Source organism: Patagioenas fasciata, chromosome 8, assembly GCF_037038585.1.
Source record: "Patagioenas fasciata isolate bPatFas1 chromosome 8, bPatFas1.hap1, whole genome shotgun sequence".
Taxonomy (NCBI): Eukaryota; Metazoa; Chordata; class Aves; order Columbiformes; family Columbidae; genus Patagioenas; species Patagioenas fasciata.
Window position 1 is genome coordinate 23,698,312 of NC_092527.1, and position 20,883 is coordinate 23,719,194.

General features: G+C 40.3%; 1 protein-coding gene across 2 annotated transcripts; it reads left to right on the forward strand.

Annotated features, from left to right (window-relative positions):
- Positions 1-906: 906 nt before the first annotated feature.
- On the forward strand, positions 907-20,446 carry ACTA2 (actin alpha 2, smooth muscle). Of its 2 annotated transcripts, none has more exons than XM_071811939.1 (9): positions 907-925; positions 12,594-12,764; positions 14,437-14,565; positions 15,748-15,858; positions 16,344-16,428; positions 16,522-16,683; positions 16,930-17,121; positions 18,036-18,217; positions 19,004-20,446. In XM_071811939.1, exons 2-9 carry the CDS (start codon positions 12,636-12,638, stop codon positions 19,145-19,147), a joined length of 1,134 nt encoding a protein of 377 aa, XP_071668040.1. In that variant the 5' UTR covers positions 907-925; positions 12,594-12,635; the 3' UTR covers positions 19,148-20,446. The 2 variants fall into 2 exon arrangements, with proteins under 2 accessions (XP_071668040.1, XP_065699962.1); XM_065843890.2 differs by lacking the exon at positions 907-925 and adding an exon at positions 9,913-10,017.
- Positions 20,447-20,883: the final 437 nt, after the last annotated feature.

Consider the following 20,883-nt stretch of genomic DNA (forward strand, 5'->3'; position numbering starts at 1 on the left):
GAAGATGTTCATCTCCAGGGGTGGTCATAACACAAGAATACATACTGTGTGAAGCAGTCTGTTAAGCTCCCAGGTAAGATGTTAGTGGTATTTTTCAGCTGAATCATTTCTCAAATTCTTCTTTGAAGCCAAGTATTTCAGAAGAGGCATCCTTTCTGCACTCTGTGGTAGCTGCCTCTCCTACTGTCAGCCAGTTCACGCAGGAACCTGTGATGGGATGGGGAACCGCAGGAGGATGAACAACAGAATGTATCTTTCTGGTTCCTTGGGATGAGAGAGAGAGTCTGATGCCAGCACAGGCCACAGCTTTAACAGTCACAGGTTTCCGTGTGTTTCTCCCTACTTGAGGGATGCTCAGAAAACCTCCTGTCTGGAGGTAGCCTGCTGAGAGGAGAGCAGTTCCTTGGTTTCATGTGAGAAATGAAAAGGGACTCACATCCCTTTGCTGTAATAGTGTAAGGACATTGTCTTACTTTCTCAAAGTAGAGGTTTTTGACCAGATTCTCAGGTCTCATTGAATCACTTCAGTGAGCCATGATTTCATTTCAGATCAATGCTAATTTTGATGTTGTCTTGAATGAAGCTAAGTTTTTGGTACATATGCATAAAACGGATGTAAAGATATGTTATATCAGTAACTGGGGACTTCCTCCAGGAGGCAGGGCTGGCCACCGGCTCCTTCTCCATCAGCTCCCTGCAATTGCCCTGCAATTCCCACGTGGCAAAGCCTGGGGCATCTCGGGTTGGTGCGGTTAAGGGCTGTTACTGTGTGAAGCTTGTTCTTTGCTGTCCTGGCTACTATTTCACTGTTCATGAGTGATCTGATACTAAACCCATGTACTTTCTTTTCAGGGGGCCTACCTGAAAAAGAGGATCTGACAAAAACAAATCTACGGAACAATAACTATGAATTATTAAAATCAAGGTAATACAGAAGATTTAGCCGTCATGAAAATAATAGCTTGTATTGTGTAAGCAGAAAAAATCAGAAAACAGATATTAGTAATTTTTCCCAAGTGTGGCTGTCCCCTGTTCGACTCAATCCATTTTTCTGAGGAGGCTTGGCCATTTGCAGTACAAATGGTTCTGAGTTATTAATGATATAAAATACTACAGCAGCACTATTTTATTTGAATGCAATTCAGAAAGGGGGGCATGTTTATGCTGAAGATCTGCTAATGGCATAATTTTTCCTTTTATTAAACAATGTGTTCTTACTGTGTAACACAGACTAATCAGAATGGAGAGGAAAGATTTATATCATGTTGAAGGGGACTGAGCACTGGACCTTATAAGTGAATTCCCAGAACCACCTAAATACAATGGAGTAACAGGCTCTAATTAGGAAGCTAAAAGAGTTGTAGGTAGTTCTGGTATCCTGTTGTGGCAACTATCCAGGTGTTTTCAAGATCCTTGGGCAACAGTGTCTTACAGCAGTGAAAGGAGTTACTACATCTTTTCCAGAAGTCACTAGCAAAGAACCGAAAGAGAAACCTGGGATGTACTTACAGGACTGACAACGTGGTAGAAACCGTAATTCAGAGACAGAGATATAGAGAACCTTGTCTTTTATTTAATGCTGTTACTGACTTGAAAGAAGAACAAAACATGAATAGAGAGGCTTTAGCATTTTCTGCCTGTAGGTACTTGGGATCTTCTTGAAGTCCTGAAAACCACAGTGAGACCAGGCAGATGTGGAATGGAGAGCTGCGTGCAGTGAGAGCTGTATCTGTACTGCTACCTACAGGCACACTGTATGTGTGCATGCAATACAGAACAGTATCTGTGATCTTATTGTGATTAAGAAATGAATCAAAAAGCAACTGAGGTTGCTCCAGCTGGGTTATAGGCAGATTAGAGTCCTGACAGTTTTTATTCCGCATGAGGCCAGTGGTACAACAATTGGTCTTGAAATGGGCTGGAATGAGCGAAAGCCTTGCAGAATTCCATGGTTTTTCCTTGTTTCTGAAGGATTGACATGCAACACACATTTAGTGGGGAAAAAAAAAAACCCTACAGTTGTCTAGAAAATGCTGGCACACTTTCAGAAAACCAGCCAAATTATTAAACAAAAATAACATGTTATCTGTACTTTTTCATAGTTCTTATGACTGTTTGTAAGAAAGAGGAAGAAGAAACTACCTTACGTAACTAAGATGCATCTGCAAAGCAAAGACGAAAAACCTACCAGCTTCAGTCTTGAACATCTTTTGGGGAGAGGTTTATAAACTGAATGTGCTAGAGCTTGGGTAATAGCTGTGTGTTAAGTTCTTCCTGGCTAAGTGACCAACCATTGCCAGCTGTCAGTCTCCTGGAGCACCACAGTAGAAAATAGAAGGATTTTCCAGGCCCAAGCAGGAAGGTGTGACAGGGACAGGCTGACACTACACACAGGGCAGGTGAGAGCACCAGAGAAGTCCTGTCCTTCCTGCAACCTGTGTGGGTTAGGCACCACTTTGCTGGGCGTGTTTGTCTGCACCTTGTTTTCATCAACCAAAATGACATTCAGCAAAGTGTGATGCCTGGGGGTAGGGATCCTTTTGCACGGATCAGAGGCGCAAAGAATTTTCTCAAGACTTCACATTATAAACAGGATTCTGTTGGGGAGGACTCTATTTTTTCCTAGATCTGTAATGTAGATTGTAGCAAGTTATCAAAACACATACACACACTTTATCTGTGACATTTATTTGTAACTTATGCAGTTCAGATCACTGATAAAGGCATTAAGGTGCATAGCAAATGATGTGTATGGAAGATCCCACAGAATCGCACCCACTCAGTGGTGATTTCCCTGTACTGATGTACTGTGAGACTTCACCTACACAGTTCTTGTGCTACTCCGCATAGGTTGATTCTGCATTCACCTTATTTTTAATTATTTCTTGTTTTAGAAAGTGAAAGGTCTTTTAAAACTAAGTTTGTACTATTTCTCTTAAAAAGTTTGCCAATAAATAATTTTTGTAAAACCTTATTCATGAGCATTTATTATATCATTTTAAAATTATTATTATTTAAAATTCTATATTGGCAGCTGCAATAGTTTGGCTTAAAGTGGTGTGTTCATCTGATAAGTTTGTAATTAGCTACTTCTTGCCATTATGTGCTTGAAATTTTTGTTCAGCTGCCTTTCTTCCTATTTTGGCAAAACCCTATAAGCATTTTTAAGGAGTAATGAAAATAAGCATTTATTGTTCTGGAGGCACTTTGGCGTGGTTCTCGCTGACACCTGAATGGGTTCAGACTATCCAAATCTGCTGCACTGTGCATGTCCAACTTTACTGCTGCCTCTTTTAGCACCTTCCTGCAATGGAATTGAAATAGAAAACCCCAAACTGTTTTGCAATCCTTTGAATTGACATCTGACTTTTTCCTGGTACAGAAAATGCAGATGTACTAAGTATGTCTGCATTCACCACATTATTTTTGATAATTACGTGTAACATGATATATTTCCATATAATACCATGCCAATTCCAAAAGTAAGTTTCCTTTCAATCCTAAGGTATTTTTTTTAAAGTACATGTTTCCTTTAGTCACACAGGTTGTTGATTTCACCTTGTATTTTTCGTACGTTCTTCAGTTTATTGCCATTTAATGCTAATTCCTTCACCATGATGCAGTAGTTCTCATGTGGGTTCAAGGAAAGAGTTCAGCTGTGCTCTCAGGAGTTACTTGTTTATGGGTTATGCTGGGTGGCTCATGCAGATGATGAGGAAGTTGCAGCAGGGCTGTGTCTCCTTGTCCTGCCCAGCAATGACACCAAACTGCTCCAAGTGCACTGAGCCCAGGTGTCTGGAAAAAGGGGATGGAGACCAGGGCTGGACCACCTGGAGAGGCAAGATCTGCTTGATGACATTCGTGAGTAGAAGTGCTTCACAGTTTGTCATTGTCCAGAGTTCACAGGCAAGAAAGCTGTGTCAGTCGCAAAAAGTGAAACTCTGGCACTACAGAAAATTATCAAATTCGGTAGCGAAAGAAGTTACCCTGTAGAGGCCCTTTTCCTTGCTTTTACTGGAGGTTCAGCCAAATCGGCTGATATAGGCATTTGAACTTGTGAAGCAGTGGGATATAAATAGGCATGCAGAATCCACAGGTTTAATCTGTAAGTAATAGCCTTATGAAACCTGCTTCCAGCAAATTTCTCTGATGGGGATGATCAGATTTCTCATAATGTACAAACTCACCTTGAAGCCTTTCTTTTGGTGAGACAATAACAGAGCAACCACTTCCAGAAATGTGGTGGGAACTTGATCTCCTCGTTGCTGTCAGTTGGTCGAGAAGTCATTGTGAAGGAAGGAGCCCCGTGCTCTGCCTGCCCCACGCACACACCACACAATTACTTTCTTAGGAGTACAGGGCTTGTTTTTCACAGTGACATAGTGGGAAGATTTCATTTACATTTTGACAATTTTAGATAGCATGTTACTAGAGTGGTTCTGGTAATTGTCTGTGGGAATCTGTCTCTCTTAGTTCTTAGGAGATGTGCCAATGTAATATCATCATGAAGCCTTGTCTACAAAGTCATTTAGGACAGATATGTCTGCATGAACTGTGAACAAGTTACTGAGGTGCTGCTAAGAATTTACACACAGTGGGGCAGAGCTCAGCCTTGGCCGTAGCCTAGGGGCTTATCCAGGATCTCTGGTGGATTTGCAGCTCTTAGTATAAAGACAGTGTTCTTTAGGCTATGTCTCTGATATAGTTGATGTTTTCTTTCCAAAATTAGGCATGTCTACACCAGCTGGAGTGTGAGCTATGGGTACTGCCTTGCAGATAAAATGTAGAGCTTATTTCCACAAAAAAATGATGGAGGGGCACTCTATCTCCAAAACTATGTGTTTAAATTAGGCAAATTTATGGAGGACAAATCTGTCCACATCTATTACGCATGATGATAGAGGTACAAAGTCCTATCTCAAGAAATCCTTATGCTGCACATAAGGAAGCAGAAAGGATATAGGAAAAAAATTATCACTGTAGGTGTCCCATTTCTTTCCTAAGCATCTGCTGTTAGGAAATCTCAGAGACAGGATACTGAGCTAGATGGATGTCAGCCTCACCCAGCAGGGCTCATTCTTATGTTCTGTTTATTTATCTAAGAAGGATGGGAAGGAAGCCATTAGTTCATTTTTACTTTGAATACATTCCTTTGATTTTGAATGAGAAATAACTTTATCACATTACCATCAAGGAAGAAACCTTGTCAAGAAGATTAAGGAAGGTTGTGAATTAACATGCTTCATCACCCTACTCAAGAGGCCCAGGAGGCAAACACTGTATCATCTAGCTCTTGAACTGCACTGGCAAAACTATTTTCCAAACTTTTTGGGTTGAAAACTGCCATATTCTAGAATGATTAGAGCTATTTTGTCTTAGTTGTTAGAGACCAGTGCAAGAGCCTGACAATTACAGAGAAAGCCAGTCTATGGGTCTGACAGCTTATGGTTGATCTGACACTTTACAGATGCATACTGTGTGACAGCTGCAATGAATCAGGTTATTAGAAGGACTTTCTGCTCCCTAAAGCTTATTTATTCCTGTCTTTCTCAAAATGGGGTGAGGGGGAGGGAAGTATAAAGCCTATCAATGAGATAGAGGAGAGGGCCTGAAGCCAGACAAACCAAAACATTTAGAAATTCTGCTAATGCTACGAAGATGAAAGGAATCCCCAAATAAAAAGGAGCCAGGGACATATTTAGCAGAGCTTCATTCCTAAACAGCCAATTGGATGTAGGCAGGAAGGTCTCCACACACGTCTCAGAAGTTTTCCCTTATAAAGTAATGGCTTGTAATGTTATAAGCAAAGGGGTTACTTTATTCCCAGTTTCCTATAGCAGTTGGGATAAGACTGCAGCTTCTGCCCTTCTTTACCAAAAAGGTATGGCATCTACAAACTGGTGTGTGGCTTCTGAGCTGGCATTCTTCAGGCCAGCTGAAGCCCATTTCCTAGGCATGGTGGCTGTACAGCTCCTGCTGCTGTGGAGTCCCAGAACACATTTTGTGTCCATATGACAATCTTCTCAAGTTACCAAAAAACAAAGAACATGACTTAAGGAACACGTAGTTAAGAGTTTCCACTGATATCTGGAAAGATCCTTGAAGTCAATAGAGAAGTTCCCTGTGTGCATGAGAGCTTTGCTATTATCACTATAAAGAGATCAGGCAAAAGGGTATGAAAGAAAGAGGTAAAACTACTTTTTCTCCTTATTTTCCTTTCTCTGATCATATTCCAGACATACTCCTGTGAAGGAGACTGCAAAAGGGTTTAGTATGGACAAACGGAACAGTTCTCGGAGGAAAACAAATAAAACCCATAAGCTTTGGCTATGGGTATGATGAAAGAACTAGAACCTTGATATAGACACACTAGGCAAATGGCACTGTGGTGGTTTCTATACAAATGAGTGGGATAAGTACTGAAAGATAGGCAGTAGAAAGTGGTGATGGAAGTGGTCTCCAGAGGGGAAGCTAAGCTATTTTCAGGAATGGTGGTGTGTTCTTTTTCTTGAAAAATAAAAATAAATATATATATATATACATATATTTTTGAGCTAAGCTGGTATGTGTCCATGGCTACAGAGGAAGGTTCATAGGTTTGATCACCAGCATTTAGGCTTGGTTCTCAGAAGACTCATTCCGTTCAGTTCTCTTTAGGCTCTTATTACTGTCTCATGTCAAGTACATTCTTGCTTCCCTCCCCATCCCTCTGGCAATGACTTATGTTGCTGAGAAGAAAGGTGTAAACTACTAATGTAATTTTATTCCCCATGTGTTTTTACCTGTAGTTATATCTGTGTGATCATAACTTGAGCATAGAATCACTAAAAAGAAAATAAATACGTATATTCTTTGTTGTCAGTTGAACTGAACTGACCCAACTTCCTTTCATAGTTCACCTGTTTCCTTCCTACCCTGGGACCTGCACCAAGTAATGCCCTGGAGAGAAGCTGCCTGCTGAATGCTGGTTCTCCTTTGTGTGCTGGAGGCATGGCTGTGCAGCATCTCTATGTTTTTCCTTGGCTGTTCTGTGTACCCATCACTGCTGCTCAGTCAGCCTCAGGGCTTACTTCTCCCTTCCAGTCTTCATAGTCATGTTTCTAACAAATATCCTTCATATGGTAGGTCCCTCCAAACAACTGGTGTTTCTTCTTTATTGCTGTATTGTCTGCTCTGGATAAGATTTTGTGTCACCTGTATCTTTTTTATCAGCACCCTGAGAGCTAGGATTCCCACATCATCTCTGCCCTGGTGAGACCACACCTGGAATATTGTGTCCAGTTCTGGGCCCCTCAGTTCCAGAAGGACAGAGAACTGCTGGAGAGAGTCCAGCGCAGGGCAACAAAGATGATTAAGGGAGTGGAGTGTCTCCCTTATAAGGAAAGGCTGAGGGAGCTGGGGCTCTTTAGTTTGGAGGAGACTGAGGGGTGACCTTATTAATGTTTACAAATACATAAAGGGTGAGTGTCACAAGGATGGAGCCAACCTCTTCTTGGTGACAACCAATGGTAGGACAAGGGGTAATGGGTTCAAACTGGAACACAAGAGATTCCACTTAAATTTGAGAAGAAACTTCTCAGTGAGGGTAACAGACACTGGAACAGGCTACCCAGGGAGGTTGTGGAGTCTCCTTCCCTGGAGACATTCAAAACCCGCCTGAACACATTTCTGTGTAGCCTCATCTAAGTGTTCCTGCTCTGGCAGGGGGATTGGATTAGATGATATTTTGAGGTCACTTCCAATCCCTAACATTCTGTGATTCTGTGATCTTTGGTACCCATGACAGGCAAGGGGATGTGTGATTCCCATGCAAATAACCATTCCTCAAAGCAGTCCAGGGGCTGCTGCTGCCATCATTGCCACCACCAGTAATTGTGGTATGCACCAGGCTAAGTTTACAGGAATTGTGATGAAGCTTAACAGAGATATGAGGGTGTCTGTGGTATCTGCGTGGCCACTGACTCTTATAATATACACAGAGGTCTTTTGTGCAAAATTGTTGCCTGTATTTATAGCAATGCTGAGGTGCAGTGTGAATGGTTTACCAATTCTACTAAGGGAGGTTTACTAGGCTCTGAAATCTCATATTTGCTGTATCTGCCATGACATCATAACCAATAAGGTTTTTTTGAGAGTGTGAACCTCTTCTCAATAGTGTGAAGACTTTGGATTCTTTTGAATTTTTGTCCCAGTCTTTGTATTTCCAATGAGTAGTAGTAGGTGATGCTTCTGAAAACTTTGGATTATGTTTCCTCCAATCTAGGAGGTAATTGATGTTTGTATCAAAATCAGGCATGACATTGCAGCGAAGAGTTCTGCTATGTGAAATTCTGCCTCCCCTTGATCTGAGTTCGCTTATCGAATATCGTATGTTCTATATGGGATACAAAGTTTTTCTCAGCTATGTTTTTGAGTGTTGCTTGAAAACAAATAATTTAGTTTTGGCTGTCATTTGAGTGTCAGTTGGAGATATGCAAAAAAGAATCTGTTTAAGTTGCTTACCTTGGTGTGTTTTTCTTTCTTTCTCTCTCTCTCTTTTTTTTTTTTTTTTTTAAATATATCTCTTATCTTTTGCCTTGGTGCTAGAAGTGAAATAATAAATAGTTCTTGCATGGCTCATGCTCCAGCACTTGTTAGCTTCTGTTTCTGGCCCTCAAAGGCAGTTACATTCCTTAAAAGTTCCTTTCCTTAAAAGTTAAATTCCTTTTGGTCTTCAGTCCATAATTCTGCCTATCTACTATCTCTACTAGTGGCCTAATCCTTAAATCTCTACATCAGAAAAACTCCCACTGTGGTTTTACGGGAGATTTTCTTGCATTAAGACTACTCAGTTAAGCAGCAAACACATGATGCCACTCCCCACTGTAACAAGACTCATAAAGCAAAGATCTTACTTGGATTCTCACATCTTTCTTGGCTTGTGTACATAGAGCAGTTTTGAATTTGTAATGGTTTAGTATTGGAGTTTAGAGATGCTGATTTCTGGTGTTAGTACAAACTTAATGACAAAATATTGTTGCCTATGAAAGCGCTGCTTCACTAGAATCAGCCTGTCCAGAGAACAGCTGGCTATGCTGTAAAAGTCCAGTCCTGTGCTGAAAATAACTTGTACAGTGAGAACCCTTGAATGTATTTTTAGCAAATAAAGCAACGGAAAAGCTTGATGTGGGTTATAAAATTTAACTACTTTATTATGAACAACTTGAGATGAATTTACCACAGTCCAGACTTGTGGCCATCAGTGATGTAGCACTAGGGGGAAGTTGGCCCACAGCTCTTAGGGTTTTGAAAATAACCCATCAGAGAAGTAGATTCTAACCCATTGCAATCCAGAGGGGATCATAACAATCTTTTAATATAACATTTACACAACCTTCAAAGGCTTCACTGTGAACCCTATACAAGAGCAGGTACTTTTTTCACTACCTTGAAGCCAATGGGCAATATTTAGCATACCAGCAAAATGCCAAGCTTTTGTAGCAAAATTCAGCAGCTGTTTATCTTGCCAGAAATATTTTCAGTGTTTTCATCAAAATCTTCAATCAAAGCAAAGCGTTTCTTCAAAAACACCTTCCCTGTTATAAATGACTGCTCTTCCAATTTCTCATTCTGCCTGTTGGATGTTACTATGGAGGCCTGGACCTCTCTTGTTTGAACACAAGCTTCTCCTGCCAGAGGATCTCTGTTGTGGGCTCACTCTGTCTCACTGTATTTTAGCAACTCTCCTGAAATTTTAAAGTGTTTATCTTACACAGCTGAAAGTCTCCTCCTGTTTCATGAGCTCTACACTGGAATGCAGTGGAAGAGACCCAGGGCCTGTGGCCACCCAGATTAGAGGTTTTTGTAGTAAGGTCCCTATATGGTTTTGTTAGAGACTTCAGCTCTGTCTCTCTCTGTCTCTGCTCCTTGTTTGGGAGTAGTGGGAGGAGAAGAGCTGAAGGGGCTATATAATCTCAGAGCTTTCAGATACAGAGAGCACCATCCCAGAGCAGCTATCCCCAGCCAGGCACTGTCAGGGTAAGTGGCTCTGAACCAATAGTGTGATTTACGGGTTGCTGGAGGACTTCAGTTAAATAATGTCAAAAGGAAGCTATTCAGGAGGATGTAACGCCATGTCGTAGTTTGCTTATGCATACTTACTTACAAGGATTGAATTGATAAAAGGCTTTTAATATCTATGCTGAGGTGTCTTTATTTCATAGAATTTCTGAAAGGGAAATAAAAGTTCTACCTGATGATTTGCTGATTCCACCAGCATTCCAGAAATTGTATAAAGACACAGTTTGTGTAATGCCACAGCAGAAATTGTAGCTATAATCATGTTTAAATGAACCTGTGTGACCCTGGGATGTTAGTTTTGGAAAGAACAGAGCTCCTGAATGAGTGAATTCGCTCACTGTGTGGTAGGGTTTCCCAGCAGGTTTGCTTCAGCACTGTTAACTCAGTGTAAGGTGATATGAGTGTTTTGGGGAATGTGACTGTAAGAAGAGCTAGAAGTGTGCAAAATAGCAGTGTCTAGTAGGATAAAATGATGATGCATGCATATTCATCCTTGTCTCTATGTATATGAAACTACTGTTCTGTAGAATGTCAAACATTTCATTAAGGAGCAGGCTACACTATTTCTTGTGGGGCTGGAATTCCCTTAATAGATTATTGTGGAGAATGGTAAAGTGATTGGTTATCTTTAGATGTTAAGCAGGTAGAGAAAAGAGGCTAAACAGTGTATTAACTACCTGGGAGAAAAAAAAAGTCTCCTTTATTTCATAGTGCTGAGTAACATTTGCTGCTGTAAGGTGTTACTACTGCATGCCATGGCAGTCCTGAGCTGTAACTCACTGGCTGGCAGCAGAGAGCCCTGTCTGAAAACATTCAGCTTTGATTTTTCAAGTTTTTGTGCTTTATTACTAAATATGGTTTTCATTTAGAGTCCACTAAGCTCAGAAATGTAGCCTTTCCTGCCCCCTTCTTTCCCCTCCCCCAAGTGATTTTTGGCATTGCATTAGCTGCATTGGTTTGAGCAAACCCTCTGACCTTGAACTCTGTTCCAAAAACAGACGACTGAGAAGCGTATTTCCTAATTAGGAAATGATTTGTCCAAACCAGTCTGTTCATTCATGTTAGATAACAATTGTACTCCATTCAGTAAATGTTTCAATATAAAGAGCCTGATTTCCCTGGAGTTTAATAAATGCAAAAATTGCAACCTACTTTCCTTTCCCTATAATTATGATAAAAAGTCTGGAATACATCAAATGAGGATTTCCCTGTCCTTGTCTTCTCCTGGGAGATGTGCCTTCACAGCCTGCAGGAGCAGGGCTGCAGTTGTGTCTCCCAGCTGCCTGGCTGGGGAGAGGCAGAGGATCTCAAATGAAGGATTTGAGAGAACTGTCTGTGTTCCTTCATCTGCTGTAGAGGCTGAACAGATTGTGGGCTCCCCTGCTCGTTGGCCACGGCTCTTGCTGACCCACTTCCCGCTTTGCCCTGTGCTCCCAGTATTGCTGTGGCAGAAGGTTTTGGAGCCCCCACGGAGCCAGCTGGTCTGGGGATGACAGCTGGCTCCTTTAGCTGTTAACACGCTGCAGTTTGTTGAACACTTCATGGAAGCCCAGGCGTAGACCTAGCCAAGTGATTCCCTGCCATGCTATAAATTGCAAGCAAATAGTTCTTCTTGAGTTCTGGTATTCCATGCTTATTTCTGTAATTAACTTTAATATAAAGCCTTCAAAACATTTTTATTACCCATGTTATCTCCCTGTTGTCAGAGGAGGAAAGCAGTTTATTTTCACTGAGACAAGGAGCCAAAATAAATTACTCTGCCACTCTACAAAAGCAGTTCATTAGCTACTTCAAAATGATGATGGACCATATGCTATGGCCTGTTTTTAAAACACATACTGTCCCTGACTTCATTTGAAAGGTGGGTTATTTTTTCTGACTGGGGGAGGGCTGGAAATGGAGCTTTTTTTTTTTTTTACTTTTTAATTGAGAGCATTTCTTCTCTTTTAAAAGGTTAAATATAAACTTAATTTGCCATCTTGACCGCATGGGTTAATATCTGTGTCAGGAAAATACCACTTGTACATGCTTAATATTTAATGTGGTTTGTCTGTGGGAAGCCCAAGACTAGATGGGGAAGATTGAAGTGTCAGGCTTTTGTCAGGGTGACAGAAAAGTGGGGGTAGTTGTACTGAATCCAATGCAAAGGGATCTTGTTTTTTGCAGCTGTCAGTCCAGCATTCTCTTTAATCTCCCATCCACCCCCAGATGTGGATTTCTGTGACCAAATTTAGATAAACATTTGCAGCTCCCTGATCTGTCTGCCCATGCTGCAGGACTGGAAGTCTCCTCTGGAATCCCCTGGATAATCTCTAGTGCATACAGCCCTCCAGCAGATGTGGTTGAAACCTCTTGTGCTTTCAACAAGCAGTTTGTTCCCCCGGATGGCCCCACAGGCCTTGTGATTGCCAAACCGGAGCCACACCTCTCTCTGCTGGTCTTAGTTCCTTTCATACAGCCATCTCTGTCTTCAGGGGTGGGGTTACTACCTGAGTATGCTTTTGTTAAAAATTATTTTCCTGCTGTTTTCGTAGGACTGTTTTCTGCTTGAAGGCCTGAGGACATTGACATAGAAGATGTGTGAGGAAGAGGACAGCACTGCTCTTGTTTGTGACAACGGGTCAGGGCTCTGTAAAGCTGGCTTTGCTGGGGACGATGCTCCCAGAGCAGTTTTCCCTTCCATCGTGGGTCGTCCCAGGCACCAGGTGATGAACTACTTTGTTTTTTCCATACTGGGCTTATAGAAGGCTTTGCTGCCCCATCCCCAGCTCTCCACCCCAGAGCCACCTTTTCCTGTGTCTGGGGCTAGACCAGACCTGAATGATCTGTGTAACACAGTATTTCCAGGCAAAATAAGTCTAGCAGTGCACTCACCTGAGTCAAAGCAGCTTACTTGCCTTGTGAGAGGAGTCCTCCTAAAATTTTTCACTCCCTTCTATGCCCTGTTCTCCCTGTCCCTTAATTTTGGATTACCAAGAGAATTTGGTGAGTATTCTAGTTTAAAAAAATCACAAAAGTCCAGCGCAGAAGTATCTGGACATATTGACTGCCCTAAAAGCTGATGATAGGTGATATGTGGAAAACTGAAGGAGGAAGGAGAAGTTTTCAGTCTGCTTACTGTTAACCTTCCTGACCTTATTCATTTAGCTGTATCACAAATGGACACCTGTCTACAGTTGAGTTTTCTTTAGCTTCAGGGTTTACATTTGAGTATATGATGCATTCCAGTCGATTTTAATAGTTTGCAAAATACATATATTATCTGAGCTGTTAAATATAGAGTTTCTGAGCCAAATCATCATTAGCATGAACTAGACCAGTTTGGCTAGGCCACATCCAACTAATCCTTCTAATTAGTAGATCCATGTAATTGCTTCTATGCTATCTAAGGACCTGGTAAAATTGAAAGAGGTAAACTGTTTGGAAGATGTTGCACTTTATAAACCCAGCAAATACATTTTAAGCTCTTCAGGGCAGAGTAAACGTGTGCCTAATCGAGGCCTCTGGGCATTAACATAATTTTTAAAAAAAATTCAAATGCCAGCTTCTGTAGATAGTGTGAATGGTATTAATTGCTTAAAAGTAAGCCACAGACACAGTGGAAACAAATACAGCAGGTTTCTAGAACCTTTCTTTCCTGATCATGTATCACATGCCCTGAAGGAGCTTCCCATCATAAACTGCAAATCCAGTTTGCCTGTTTCTAAGACAGGGCAGTAAGAGATGCCAGGGTTTGAAGTGTGTAATGACTAAGTTCTGATGAGAGTATTATGCACTCAAAACATTCTGCTATATACTTTTTTTTTCTATGTTTCTAACTTTGACATAGATATTACTGTATACCCGGAGTAGTTTCCAGCTTCTGGTCCATGGGCCATTTCTACAGGATCCATGATATGCCTGTATCAAGAAGCCTGTACCAAGAGATTTAAATCATCTGGCTCTAATGTCAGTATTACAGTGTTCAAAAAGAAGAGTAAAAAAATGTTGCAATTCAAACTTTGGAAATGTGTGTATTGCTCCATCTTGACCCTTAGATGGCGCAATGTCACTTTCTTCTTTTACTCTATTTTATAGTTTAGCAAACACTTCATCCCTAAGTAATAGTGAACATTAAAACAACAGTATTTTTCCAGTTTATCTTGATGAATTTAACATTGTACTTGTGCTGTTTACTTAAACTGTAGTGGAAACATGAGCTCCAGAGGCTTAAGTGAACTAAACATTTAATTTTGGAAATTAAAGAACAATGAGTAATTCTCCATTCATTAGTATTCATATTTTGTAGTTAGTATCACTGGCAGTTGGATGTATTTCACAGCTAATGCTCTAACTACTTCTCATTGAGACACTAACTCTATTTCTGTTATTTTGAAGGGTGTGATGGTTGGTATGGGTCAAAAAGACAGCTATGTAGGTGACGAGGCCCAAAGTAAGAGAGGAATCCTGACCTTGAAGTACCCCATAGAACATGGCATCATTACAAACTGGGATGACATGGAGAAGGTATTTCAGCTTTGAGAAGTTTATATGTAACACTGGTAAACAGAACTGCTTAAATCAAATGTTTACAGAACACCCACGGAATTTTGGATGGAATCGTCCTGCTACTGCATATGGTTTAATGAGAATCATCTTGGTAACAGCAAAGGTTAACTTGCATCTAAAGCTGAAGTATCACTAGGAGTACATAAGAAAAAAAGTCATTTCCTTAATTTGCTAGTAAGAAAATGGAATTGAAGAAGGTTTCTGCAAAAATGCAAAGCATGTATATAATTTTGATGTGAAGGGCACTGTTTATACACATAATTTTTAATGCTTCGAAGATTAGCAATATTGCAGTGCTGTGCATCAGTTTCAGAGCCAGTGTTTCCATGAAAGTTTTCCAGTCATAGTCTGTTGGTATAATTTCTAAGATGGTATCTCCATTCAGTGTTGTGCTGTGGAAATAGGGCTGTATCAAACAGCTGGGACATCACAACACACCACAAGTGTGTGGAGCCACACAGGACTTAGTGACTTTCATAGCATTGTAGGTTTTACTTGGAAAGACAGCAAATCAACCTGTCTCTAGTCACCAACAGCTTGAAAACAAGCTTAGAAAAACTTTTTGGCCTTTAGAAATTCTCTGTTAGTTTTACTTCTTATTGGGATCCACCTGGCCTTAGACTTCATAGCTCATAGGAAGGAACTATGAGGAGATGATAAATTGACTTTCAGCCTCACAAACCATTTGTCTTTATTACCTTTTTTGAATTCTTGGGCTGGCCTCTACAAACCAAAAATGAAACTTTCTTCCAGAGACCCATTATCTATTGAGCTCTACTGCGTAGGTCTGCACATGTTCTAGAATTGTTCTGTTTCACTTTCAATCCTTATTAAAATAGCATTGCTGGAGCCAAATCTGTCCTGCCCTGTCTCTTCTACCGTAAGAATAGCATATTTATTTTCATTAAGTTATAAGTAAGTCTTTAGAAGAAATCATATGTTACTAGCAGTAAAACCTAAGGAGAGTGCTTTTCTTTCTACGGTTACTTTGGTTATCATCTCTGTGAAGGCAATAAGAACAACTGTATGAGAAGTATTACTAACCTGTCTCTAGGGCTGTAAGCAGAGTGTTGGAGTACAATACCTGTGAGCTGTTGGTTGATGGTGTTTCTTTCCTTTGCCTTCTGCCATTGTCCTCAGATCTGGCATCACTCTTTCTATAATGAGCTCCGTGTTGCACCTGAAGAACACCCGACTCTGCTGACTGAAGCACCACTGAATCCCAAAGCCAACCGAGAGAAAATGACCCAGGTAAGCTCACACTGAAGCTATGGAATAAGTCCGTCTTTGTGAATTCAAGAGGATGTGAACTTCACCATTTCTGTTAGTTGTGCCAGCTTGACTGTCCAGTAGTCTATGTCTTCTAGTTTCAGGCACAGAAACTACATAGTGACCATCTGTCATATTTGCATATTTTTACATTTACTTTAGAAAGTCAGTGTATCAGCTCTGAAAGTAAAAACTTCAGTCTGTCCAAGCTTAATGTCATCTTAATATTTTTTTATGCCCAGGCCTATTACAAAATCATCTTTATATGTGCATGTGTCTATATTCATACGTGATAGGTATAGACCAGATACAGATATTTTTTGATTTAGATTTTGTATTATATTTTCCGTCCTTATTACTTACCATCAAGAAACATGAAAATCTTGTCTTCTCCCTCTCTTTCAGTAAATTGCTTCAACTAAACAAAAAACCCTAGCGTTAAGGTCATTATTTTAATTGCATTTCAGATTATGTTTGAGACTTTCAATGTGCCAGCCATGTATGTAGCTATTCAAGCTGTTCTGTCCCTCTATGCTTCTGGACGCACCACAGGTAGGCCCCTGGGGAACGTGACGTATAGATGTTTGAAATAGGTAAGTGTGTTGACGTGCACCTGGGAATGAATTGCATATTATCTTCTCAAAGGGATTGTGCTTGACTCTGGGGATGGTGTGACCCACAATGTGCCAATTTATGAAGGCTACGCTCTGCCACACGCCATCATGCGTCTGGACCTGGCTGGCCGTGACCTGACAGACTACCTCATGAAAATCCTGACGGAACGTGGCTACTCCTTCGTGACCACTGGTAAGGACATGCTGATCACTGAGGAAAGTTGTTTAATGTGCAATGTTTCTAGCAGCCTCAGAGGAACTAGGAGTGGTTCTGCAGTTGAACAGATACAAGAAGGAATCCAACAGGAAATTCCCCTGAAAGACTAGCAGAGGATTTATTTTAAAAATGGGGAGGGTGTTGAAGGATGAAAGGGAACAACCTGTGAACGTGTCTGGGTCTTTCCTGAATAGCATTCTAAAGACTGAATCCTCTTGACAGCGGAGCGTGAAATTGTCCGTGACATCAAGGAGAAGCTGTGTTATGTGGCCCTGGACTTTGAAAATGAGATGGCCACTGCTGCCTCTTCCTCCTCTCTGGAAAAAAGCTATGAGCTTCCTGATGGCCAGGTGATCACCATTGGAAATGAACGGTTCCGCTGCCCTGAAACCCTCTTCCAGCCATCTTTCATTGGTAAGCTGCCTCTTCTGCCTTGATAAACTGCCCATAAATATCAAGTCCCTATTTTCTTTTGATTAAGTCCCATTCCTAGCTCACTTAGATGTATACGAGTATGTCCTAGCACCCATTATAAAATAATCTTTTAGAACAGCATTATTAATATGGTGGAAGGAACTTTGTGTCAAACAATAACACAAAATGCTTTCCCAAAATAAACCCTGAATGTTTATTCCTAGTTTCCAGCCTTGGGCCCATGCCATTTTGTATGTTATGCAGTTGGCTGCTATGAGGAGTGTGGCTGCAAAGTCAGTTTTCTAAATAGCGTGAGGATTGTGGTTTGAATGTGCTTGCAAGGAGGTGGATGTGGGAGGGAAGGTAAGAAGCACTACTTTTATTTCTCAAAAGGACTGCTCCAAATCCTGAAACCATGGTTCATCACATTTGCAGAACAGAGCCAACACAATGCCATGCTAATCAACAGCCATGAAGGCAGACTTGCAATGAGATCACACAGAAAGCCAGTCAGCAGAATTTCATTTTGGAAATAGATAAAAGTAGTTGCATACTTAGAGGTATTAGGACATATTTTGACTGAGCTGGCTCAATTAAAAAGAAAATAAAATAAATTCCAAGACCATATAAGGAATTCTTAGAACACTGGAGATTGCCTGCAAAAGCCTAGTGGAAACTTTACTATTCCACACCCCCAGCTTTTTTTTTTAAGGAGCAGTTGTGTGCATAAGGGAGTGAGGAGGGCTGTGCACCAAATAATTTAGGCAGCTTGTGAATGACTTTCCAGATTTCCACAGCTCTGGAGATGGATGTCTTCCAAAAGGACACTAAAGTCCATGTTGTCAGTTTTGACTTAGCAACTCCACACAGAGGCTTAAAATTGTTTCCTCAGTGTTGTTCTGCAACTTCCTCAGGCATGGAGTCTGCTGGCATTCATGAAACCACTTACAACAGCATCATGAAGTGCGATATAGACATCAGAAAAGATCTTTATGCCAACAACGTGCTGTCTGGAGGCACTACAATGTACCCAGGTATTGCAGACAGGATGCAGAAGGAAATAACGGCTCTGGCTCCCAGCACTATGAAGATCAAGGTATGGTGCAATTATTTCTTCACTATTTGAGTTGTCATGTACAAAGCTCTCAAAAATCTAATAAAACATAGCAACAATATACAAAGTAAGTGCTTTGTACGTATTTTGAATCGTGTTCATACCTTTCAGCAAATAATTGCCACCTGCTAACTTTTTTGGTGGAAGAAGAGAGCCTTCTGTCCTCTCTTTTCCTTGTTCATGGTGATATCTGCAAACTGCTATAACACAGCCAAAGGAGAATAGCATGGACCCAACAACATAAATTTTCCTCTGGGGCTATATGTGAGCTTCTTTAGCCCTTTTCGGCTGATGGAGATGGGAGAGAGGAAATGCTGGTTTTGTTCTTGACCTACAAGTTCAGAAAAGAGACTCCAACAAGCGTATCTTCCTTTTGCTGCTTCGAATTTCCATTCCTTGCTTTGCAAATATTTTACCAGCTATACCGATAAGAGTCCTCCATAGGTCACTCATTTTTTAAAGCCCTCCTGGGCTATCATTATATGTTTCCAGACCAATTATCTGCCCTTTTCTCATATGCAGTCATGAATCCACATCTTCACTACTCTTACTGGGCAGACTGACTCAGGCAGAGAAATTGAGGATTTAGACTGAGACTTAAATAACAACTTTTTGACTTTACTGCTTGCAGCATTGCCAGGGATGACACTAGCACACAGATACAGTGGTTTTGTTAATATCAAATATCACTGCTTTAATATTTTTGTATGACAAATGTATCTTATTCACAGTGGGCTGTTTTACTTAATGCTTTTGTTTCTTAAATAGATCATCGCTCCTCCTGAACGTAAGTACTCCGTCTGGATTGGAGGCTCTATTCTTGCCTCCCTGTCTACGTTCCAGCAGATGTGGATCAGCAAACAGGAATATGATGAAGCTGGTCCATCCATTGTTCACCGCAAATGCTTTTAAATTGCTTTATCTTTATATGTCTCATTAGTGTATTACTGTGAATGTATTCAGGAAAATACATTCTTAGAATTTCATTCCATAAATCCTTCATTGTAATGACTCTAATTAATTGGATACCATGTATTTTTTAATAAATTCTAATTATGCTATGAAATTACTATTCTATTAACAAAAACCAACCAAACATGCATTTGTGGAAGTACTGTTACAGTTGGTTTGAAGCTCCATCTTGTGACACGAATTTGTTACTACACTGTACTTGGCTTAATAGAAAAAGTGATACCTTTGGCTCAGTTATACCAAAGCTTAGAAAATGCTCAGCTGTCAGGCTGCACATTGTCAAAGTTTCACCTCAGTAAACATTCTAATCTACAAACAGAATCAGTATTGATTTTTCCAAAATTTTGAGCAGTACCAAAGGACCGTAGCATCAGTTTAATATCATCAGGATGAGCATGTGCATTATGCTTTGCATCTGCTCTACCCAGAAAAAATTATTTATCCACATCACTTCTTAATTCACAGCTGTCATGCTGGAAAAGCTATTATTTTTTAGTGCATAGCCCAGAGGTTTACGATGAATACTACAACAGTTCAGTGTGTTTTCTTTAAAGAAACAAAACTTGTTCCTCTTGGGAGCATATCTAAACACTAATAGTAGATTGAACACATGACTTTCCTAGCATATGTCTGCAGGATGAGTGCAGCCTATTATTTTTATGTTGTGTGTAGGTCTAAAGGGTAATTAAGCTGGCTTAATACACTTTCCCTTCAGAATTGTGTTTTTTGCTGGAAGGGTAATGTAATCAAAGTAGATAAAATAATTTAGACAATTGTCTTTTTCTGTGATTTTTCTGATTCCAGTTGTAGTCTCAAATACATAAAAACTGATAGTCAACTAGAAGCATATGCATAGAAGCTGAAGACAGTAATACTGTCTTTATATATGTGAATAAAGAATTCACTGAGACAGACCTGGAAAAGGTAATTTCTAAGTAACTTGGTACAATCTGTATTCATTGGAGTTCAGGATAAAGGATGATATTTATTTTTGTTACCTATTTTCCTGTCTAAACTCAATAGTTTACCTCACCTGTTACTTATTATCTTTCAAACTGTAGACTCTTTGCAACAGCACCTGTTATTTACCATGTCTGCATAACCCCTGGGTTCCAGATCTTGTCCAGTGTCTGACTGTTAGCACATGTTCTAAACTTTTTCATACTAAATTTATTATTTAAAGTGTAGGTCAACTAGGTTCTTTGAACAGATACTAAATAAACTTCTAAGAGCAAATAACTTTGTATGGTTCTTCCTTCTAACTCTATCTAGATCTTTTTATCTAACTCTAGATAGATCTAGGGAATCCCTTTCAGGATAAGAACTTGATTTCAAATAAAAGTTTCTACTAGAGGGTTGCTGGAGAAGACACATTTATCCAAGACACTCTGATGCATCTCTGCTATTTGTGATGAGGAGCAGCTCTCAGGTAAGGATTTGAGTTTTCCTTTTTTTTTTGCTCAGTAACTTAATCAGAACTTGAGATATACAGGGATAGAATGGGGAAAAGGCTAAGAAAAACTCCAACAAAACAGCAACACCCAAACTGATGTATTTGCCTCTACTACATATAATGTAAATTCACTGAAGTAGTGAAGAGATGTATATAGCCAGAAGTCACAAAAAGCCAACTGCTGTTAAAACTCCCTAATTCTAAGAAAGCGATTAATGCCAAC